We start from the raw sequence: 8,465 nt of genomic DNA, 5'->3' as shown, positions 1-8,465 counted from the left end.
TGATGTTTGGTGGGAAAATGTTAATAAGGAACACCTGGGTCTGAGATTCCAATGTCATCCCCCAGGTGCAATTTATTTCAAGAGCGAAAATTGAGACTGGCTGCTTATTGGAGCTTGAAACTGCTCCAACGAAAAACCAATCTGTGACCTGGACAATACCTTAGGGGCAGAACCTGACAGCTGCCCCACAGTGAAGCAAGTCTTAAGTTTACTCAAATTATCTATGTAGCCTACGTCTTATGCATAACATTTTTTTGCCACAGCCAGAAACAGCCTGGTAACCCAAAAATTGTTCTTATTAATGGCTTATGACTGATCTGTAAAAATCAGTAAATTATTTATTATTGATTAATCAAAGCATTAATTACAGTTTATATTCCTTCTATAAATGTTGCTTAGCAGAAAGTGGTAGCAATGAACTGACTTATAATTCCTGAGGTGTAATTGTCATTACTGTACAGACATAACACAGGGATCTGCTGGCACAAAATACCAAGCTTTAAACATGACTAATGATTAATAACAGACACTAAATTTGACTGAGAACTCATGGACAGTGTGTAATTTATTATTATAGGATGCAACAATTCCCCTTTAGTTCGAACAGTCGCAACGCGCATGCGCGGGGCGTCTTTAGGACAAAGTTAAATTTCGCTCAAGTAAAGACGCGGCTGTGCGTCGTAACAGCGTCAAAAAACTCATAACACCTTGGACTGTGCCGTATTTGCGTCAGTCATGTGGGTCTGTAGTGTGAACAGATATATTAGCTTGAATCTGAGAGCCTCCCACTGACACTCCAGCAAAAATCGGGAATATTCTTGAAGACGGAAGTGAGCGCTTTAGTTTTCCAATCAAGGCTGTGGACGCTTCGCATGCATGTCAGTTTTCGAATGCTTATTTACGTGTCTTGTATATGTCTCCGAGTTACTCCCGAAGGTAGGTCAGAGCTTTCATTTGCCTCTGAGACTAGCTTCCTCCAGCGGTATGGCAGCGGCAGCAGAAAGGCCGGAGGACTGCAGCCGGAGCGGCGGCGCACAGGGAGCCGTAACAGGTGACGGTGAACCTGAGGAGGCCGAGGAGTTCACCTGCCCGGCCTACTGCTCGGAGCTCTCCAGGCGGCAGAACGAGCAGAGGAAGGCGGGGCTGTTCTGCGACATGACGCTGGTCTTCAGATCCGGGGGGTTGTCCGGGGAAAGGGTCCAAACCTTATCCGCCCACCGCTCAGTTTTATCCGCGGCGTCGCACTACTTCGCGCTGCTGCTGGGCGGACAGTTTTCAGAGTCTCTGTCGGGGAGAGTGGAGCTCAAAGAGTGGAGCTCGGAAACCGGACCAGACCCAGAGACCGTGAGGAGCGTCATACAGTTCATGTACACGGGAGAAATCAGGGTAACCACTGCAAATGTGCACGAAGTGTTGGAACTTGCAGACAGGTGATCTTTTTTAAATCATACATTTCATGTGAGTAAGAACTTTTCTTATACGTGAAAGTGTTGGACAGTTGTTCTACAGGCCTTTGTTTCTAGTGGTAAGTAGGCCACACCTTGTCAGGATCGTCATTCTGTCAGGAAGGAGTGACCTAGATAGGAGTGAGTACACCTGTGGTACCTGGCGCTCGACGGTTAGATATTTTATTAAACCTGTTTGTTTTCATTATCAGAAAATCGGTCTGCAGAGTGCATTCTGCAGGGAAATGGGTCAAATTAACAGCCAGATCCACCAAGTCTTTACTAAGAGAGTGTATGAACTAGGGCTGCAAATATAGATTACTTTCATTATCATTTAATCATGGATGGATTCTGATTCTGATTCTCAACAGGCCCTACATAGGACCAATGTTTTGTGCTTCTCTGTAGTTTTGTGTCTCTTTGTGATCATTTTGCATCAGTTTGAGGTCTTTTTGTGTCTCTTTGTGGTAGCTTTGTCATTTTGTGGATCTTTTTCATTTCTTTGAGGACATTTTGCATGTCTGTGGATGTTTTGTGTCTTTTGTGGTTTTGTTTTGTGTGTTTTTGTCGTTTTGTGCATCTTTCTGGGATATGTTGCAGGTGAAGACCAGGGCCCTATGCCCAGTAGCCCTGTTGATCTTGTGGATCAGTGTTTCTACACTGTTTATCACAGATCATGAGTTTTTGATTTGGATGCCAAGGGATATCTAAGCAGACTTTTGTTCCACCCATTTCCCCTGCTTACTGAAATTGCTTAAATCCCTTGCTGAGATCTTTGATTAGAATTAAAACAAGTTTCTAGTCCAGGCATGACAGCAACTCCAATGCACTACCTTTATACGTCAGTAGTCTGACAATTCTGACTTATTCACACTGTTAGGTTCCTGTTGGTGCAGCTAAAGAACTTCTGTGGAGAGTTTCTGATGAAGAAGTTGACGTTGTCCAACTGTGTAGCCGTGCACAGCCTCGCCCACATGTACACCCTGGACCAACTGGCCCTGGGAGCCGTCGAGATGATCCGCAGAAACTTCCACAAAGTTATCTGCAACGAGGAATTCTACACGCTGCCATTTCACCTGGTGCGAGACTGGCTGTCAGACTCAGAAATCACTGTGGACTCTGAACAGGAATTGTTTGAAACCATTGTAAAATGGGTGCACCAAAACACAGAGGAGCGAGAAAAGCATTTTGAGGAACTGTTCAGGCTTTTAAGGCTGCCACAGATTGCTCCCACCGTCCTGACACGGGTGGTGAGAAAGGAGCCCTTAGTAGCAAACAATGAATCTTGTCAGAAGCTGGTGTCTGACACCCTTGAATTCCATGCTCTTCGTTTTGAGAGCCTCAAATCAGCTGATATACAGCTCTGTGCCTCCTACATGGCCTCGGTCCAGCCACGTTTTGGCCAGAACATGGATGTAATCATGGTAGTGGGTGGTGTTTCGGAAGGTGGAGAGTATTTGAGTGAGTGCGTGGGCTACTTTGTTGCTGAGGACCGTTGGGTCAACCTGCCACACATTCACAACCACCTTGACGGACATGCCATTGCAGTCACTGACAGCCATGTGTATGTGGCAGGCTCCATGGAGCCAGGCTTCGCCAAGATGGTGGAGCGCTACAACCCTAACCTCAACAGCTGGGAGCAGGTCAGCAGCCTTATCTCCCGCAAGCACTCCTTCGGCCTCACATGTGTCAAAGACATACTCTACAGCGTCGGTGGTCACGGTAACTTCAGTCCAGGTTTTAAGGACGTTACTGTGTATGAGCCTGAACAGGACGAGTGGCACAATCTTGAGCCAGCACCAAAAATACTACGAGATGTAAAAATAGTGAGCGTGGATGATCGCTATGTGTACGTGATGGCCAGGACCCCTGTAGACTTGGACAACGAGGATGGACTGAGCACTGTGACTGCTTGCTACGACACAGAGAGTCACAAGTGGCAGGAAGTGGACTCATTACCACTCATTGATAACTACTGCATATTTCAAATGGTTGTTGCATCCACCAACTTCTACCACACAGCTTCCTGTTGCTCCAAGAACTACAAGGTAACAGTTGAGGCCGCTCAGCAGAAAATAAGCAGAAACATCTCAGACGACATCCTCGACAGCCTCCCTCCAGAGGTCCTCGGCATGGAGGGTGCTGCCATTTGCTACCTGGGTGAGGACATCTTCATCATTGGTGGGTGGAGGAACAGCAACAACATGGATAAGCAGTACCGCAAGGAAGTGTACCGTTACTGCTCAGATAGGAAACGTTGGATGTTGCTGCCACCTTTACCTCAGCCTCGCTGCCGAGCTGCAGCTTGCCACGTTCGCATCCCGTATCAGTATCTTTACGGCTGCCAGCGCTACCCCATGCCCCAGAACTTGGTTCGCCAGCGAGACCGCATGCAGCAGATGCAGCAGCTCCATCGACGCACGCTCACTCTTCGGAGGCAGCTGCAGTCTCAGATTGAATGTTGAGATCAAATCTGATGTTCTGCCTTGTCATCACTTCATGTGATGATAAATGCCTTGTTGTTTTGCAAAGACTTCTGTCTTGTTTTTTGCCTTCAGTGAGGGGAAGTGTCTGCTTGGGTTTACCTGGGGCTAAAAGATACTGTTCAAACTGTTGATTAAGAAAAAAATAAGAATAAGCCAAACAGTCTGCTACGTTATCAGTCACACATAATCATTTTGGCCTTTCATTATTAGCTTATGCCTCACTTTTATTCTGCTAGTAAATGATACTGTGATTGCTGTGCCATTTTCTGAAAAGACTGATGATTTCACTGCTGAATCTCAGTTTTGCTTTTTATATGCAGTCTGTTGTAGTACCTAAGAGTAAATGATGTCAGCATTTGTTGTGAATCTTAAACTGAAACAGACTGTTATCAGTGATGCTTTGCTGTGAAATTTGGTGAAGTTCAGCTTTGAGAGGCAAATTAAATTATATTTATCGTGATGTAGGTTAGACTTAAATGAACATACTGTAGAACCAGCTGAGAAAGGAAAGCCTTTAGATTTTGAATGCTTTTGCTACCTTAATCTGATTTCTACCTCCAATTTACATGATGATTTTACCTTTTTTTGCACTGGATTCCTCCTGGATTGAAAATATGGATTGAAATAGGATTGAAATATGTGGTTGATTGCGTTGAGAATGTTTTGTGTGCTCCACGCCAAGCACATATTGGGGAACAGGGTGTTCTGTGGTTATACATTTCCCTCTCATTAAAACTTAAACAAGCTTAATATATTTTTGCACTTGAATACACACACTAAAACAGATTGCAAAATACTGTTTTACCATTCCAGTGGATGTGTATAAATGTGTTGAATTTATTTCTGAAATATTTCAGCCAAAATTTGCTTTATTTAATTTCCCAAGTTGTTGTATATCTTGACAGATCAGACCAAATACCCCAAATACCATTTAATGTTTGTTTGACAGTGGCTTAAGATGGTTTTTAGTTTGCTGGTTTTTGTGGGCTCATTTAGTTTGTGCTGCCTTTGTAGTTCTTGCAGAATTTGCTCTGCATCTTACTTTGTGTGAATAAGAGCACATGTTTGCACATGGACTCTGCACTTTTGAAAAGCTATGAAATGTGTGAAACACATTAAACCGAGAGGCTGTTTTGTGGGCGGTTCTCTCAATGTTCCGAACTGTTCCCGATAAATGCAGGTGAATTAGTTGTATTTCCAGCAATAAAGGATGCGGAGTGTTCATTGAAAAAGAAGTTTTTATTTTGGACTGATGTTGTGACTCAGTTAATGTTTTGGACCTCATAATATACTATGATGTTTTTAATAATATTTTGAGACCTTACTAAATTATGACTTTTTTTGGCATGTTTTGACGCCATACTATACTATGACATTTTTTATGTTTATTTATTTATTATTTTTATTTATAAATTTTTGACCTCAAAATGTCAAAAAACGTCAGTATAGTAAGGCGTCAAAATCGGCCAAAAAAAGTCAAAAATTTTTTTGACCTCAAAATGTCATAAAAAACATCATAGTATAGTAAGGCGTTTTTTTCGGCCAAAAAAAGTCAAAACATTTTTTGACCTCAAAATGTCATAAAAAACGTCATAGTATAGTAAGGCGTCAAAATCGGCCAAAAAAGTCAAAATTTTTTTTGACCTCAAAATGTCATAAAAAATGTCATAGTATAGTAAGGCGTCAAAATCGGACAAAAAAAGTCAAAATTTTTTTCGACCTCAGAATGTCATAAAAAACGTCATAGTATAGTAAGGCGTTTTTTTCGGCCAAAAAAAGTCAAAAATTTTTTCGACCTCAAAATGTCAGAAAAAACGTCATAGTATAGTAAGGCGTTTTTTTTCGGCCAAAAAAAGTCAAAAAATTTTTCGACCTCCAAAAGTCATAAAAAACGTCATAGTATAGTAAGGCGTTTTTTTCGGGCAAAAAAAGTCAAAATTTTTTACGACCTCAAAATGTCATAAAAAACGTCATAGTATAGTAAGGCGTCAAAATCGGACAAAAAAAGTCAAAAATTTTTTCGACCTCAGAATGTCATAAAAAACGTCATAGTATAGTAAGGCGTTTTTTTCGGCCAAAAAAAGTCAAAAATTTTTTCGACCTCAAAATGTCAGAAAAAACGTCATAGTATAGTAAGGCGTTTTTTTCGGCCAGAAAAAGTCAAAAATTTTTTCGACCTCCAAAAGTCATAAAAAATGTCATAGTATAGTAAGGCGTTTTTTTCGGCCAAAAAAGTCAACATTTTTTTCGACCTCAAAATGTCATAAAAAACGTCATAGTATAGTAAGGCGTTTTTTTCGGCCAAAAAAAGTCAAAATTTTTTTCGACCTCAAAATGTCATAAAAAACGTCATAGTATAGTAAGGCGTCAAAATCGGACAAAAAAAGTCAAAAATTTTTTCGACCTCCAAAAGTCATAAAAAACGTCATAGTATAGTAAGGCGTTTTTTTCGGCCAAAAAAAGTCAAAAATTTTTTCGACCTCAAAATGTCAGAAAAAACGTCATAGTATAGTAAGGCGTTTTTTTCGGCCAAAAAAAGTCAAAAAATTTTTCGACCTCCAAAAGTCATAAAAAACGTCATAGTATAGTAAGGCGTTTTTTTCGGCCAAAAAAAGTCAAAATTTTTTACGACCTCAAAATGTCATAAAAAACGTCATAGTATAGTAAGGCGTCAAAATCGGACAAAAAAAGTCAAAAATTTTTTCGACCTCAAAATGTCATAAAAAACGTCATAGTATAGTAAGGCGTCAAAATCGGACAAAAAAAGTCAAAAATTTTTTCGACCTCCAAAAGTCATAAAAAACGTCATAGTATAGTAAGGCGTTTTTTTCGGCCAAAAAAAGTCAAATTTTTTTTCGACCTCAAAATGTCATAAAAAACGTCATAGTATAGTAAGGCGTTTTTTTCGGCCAAAAAAAGTCAAAAATTTTTTCGACCTCAAAATATCATAAAAAACGTCATAGTATAGTAAGGCGTCAAAATCGGACAAAAAAAGTCAAAAAATTTTTTCGACCTCCAAAAGTCATAAAAAACGTCATAGTATAGTAAGGCGTTTTTTTCGGCAAAAAAAAGTCAAAATTTTTTTCGACCTCAAAATGTCATAAAAAACGTCATAGTATAGTAAGGCGTCAAAATCGGACAAAAAAAGTCAAAAATTTTTTCGACCTCAAAATGTCATAAAAAACGTCATAGTATAGTAAGGCGTCAAAATCGGACAAAAAAAGTCAAAAAATTTTTTCGACCTCCAAAAGTCATAAAAAACGTCATAGTATAGTAAGGCGTTTTTTTCGGCAAAAAAAAGTCAAAATTTTTTTCGACCTCAAAATGTCAGAAAAAACGTCATAGTATAGTAAGGCGTCAAAATCGGACAAAAAAAGTCAAAAATTTTTTCGACCTCCAAAAGTCATAAAAAACGTCATAGTATAGTAAGGCGTTTTTTTCGGCCAAAAAAAGTCAAAAATTTTTTCGACCTCAAAATGTCATAAAAAACGTCATAGTATAGTAAGGCGTTTTTTTTCCGCCAAAAAAAGTAAAAAAATTTTTCGACCTCCAAAAGTCATAAAAAACGTCATAGTATAGTAAGGCGTTTTTTTCGGCCAAAAAAAGTCAAAATTTTTTACGACCTCAAAATGTCATAAAAAACGTCATAGTATAGTAAGGCGTCAAAATCGGACAAAAAAAGTCAAAAATTTTTTCGACCTCAAAATGTCATAAAAAACGTCATAGTATAGTAAGGCGTCAAAATCGGACAAAAAAAGTCAAAAATTTTTTCGACCTCCAAAAGTCATAAAAAACGTCATAGTATAGTAAGGCGTTTTTTTCGGCCAAAAAAAGTCAAAATTTTTTTCGACCTCAAAATGTCATAAAAAACGTCATAGTATAGTAAGGCGTTTTTTTCGGCCAAAAAAAGTCAAAATTTTTTTCGACCTCAAAATATCATAAAAAACGTCATAGTATAGTAAGGCGTCAAAATCGGACAAAAAAAGTCAAAAAATTTTTTCGACCTCCAAAAGTCATAAAAAAACGTCATAGTATAGTAAGGCGTTTTTTTCGGCAAAAAAAAGTCAAAAAAATTTTCGACCTCCAAAAGTCATAAAAAACGTCATAGTATAGTAAGGCGTTTTTTTCGGCCAAAAAAAGTCAAAATTTTTTACGACCTCAAAATGTCATAAAAAACGTCATAGTATAGTAAGGCGTTTTTTTCGGCCAAAAAAAGTCAAAAATTTTTTCGACCTCAAAATGTCAGAAAAAACGTCATAGTATAGTAAGGCGTTTTTTTCGGCCAGAAAAAGTCAAAAAATTTTTCGACCTCCAAAAGTCATAAAAAACGTCATAGTATAGTAAGGCGTTTTTTTCGGCCAAAAAAAGTCAAAAAATTTTTCGACCTCCAGAAGTCATAAAAAACGTCATAGTATAGTAAGGCGTTTTTTTCGGCCAAAAAAAGTCAAAATTTTTTACGACCTCAAAATGTCATAAAAAACGTCATAGTATAGTAAGGCGTCAAAATCGGACAAAAAAAGTCAAAAATTTTTTC

The 8,465-nt window shown here is 38.9% G+C and overlaps 1 protein-coding gene across 1 annotated transcript; it reads left to right on the top strand.

Moving 5' to 3' along the window:
* The first annotated feature begins 655 nt into the window (after positions 1 to 655).
* klhl11 (kelch-like family member 11) lies at positions 656 to 5,155 on the top strand. Its single transcript, XM_041066899.1, has 2 exons — positions 656 to 1,430; positions 2,326 to 5,155. The coding sequence occupies exons 1-2, from the start codon at positions 877 to 879 to the stop codon at positions 3,908 to 3,910; spliced, it is 2,139 nt and encodes a 712-aa protein (XP_040922833.1). The 5' UTR covers positions 656 to 876; the 3' UTR covers positions 3,911 to 5,155.
* Positions 5,156 to 8,465: the final 3,310 nt, after the last annotated feature.

Source organism: Toxotes jaculatrix, chromosome 21, assembly GCF_017976425.1.
Source record: "Toxotes jaculatrix isolate fToxJac2 chromosome 21, fToxJac2.pri, whole genome shotgun sequence".
NCBI lineage: Eukaryota > Metazoa > Chordata > Actinopteri > Toxotidae > Toxotes > Toxotes jaculatrix.
The sequence above is the reverse complement of the archived record's forward strand: the minus strand, read 5'-3'. Positions and strand labels throughout refer to the sequence as shown.

Coding starts and splice junctions, on each gene's coding strand:
- klhl11 (XM_041066899.1), top strand. CDS start 877: ATGTCAGTTTTCGAATGCTTATTTACGTGTCTTGTATATGTCTCCGAG. Junction 1,431..2,325: donor GTGTTGGAACTTGCAGACAG/GTGATCTTTTTT, acceptor TCACACTGTTAG/GTTCCTGTTGGTGCAGCTAA.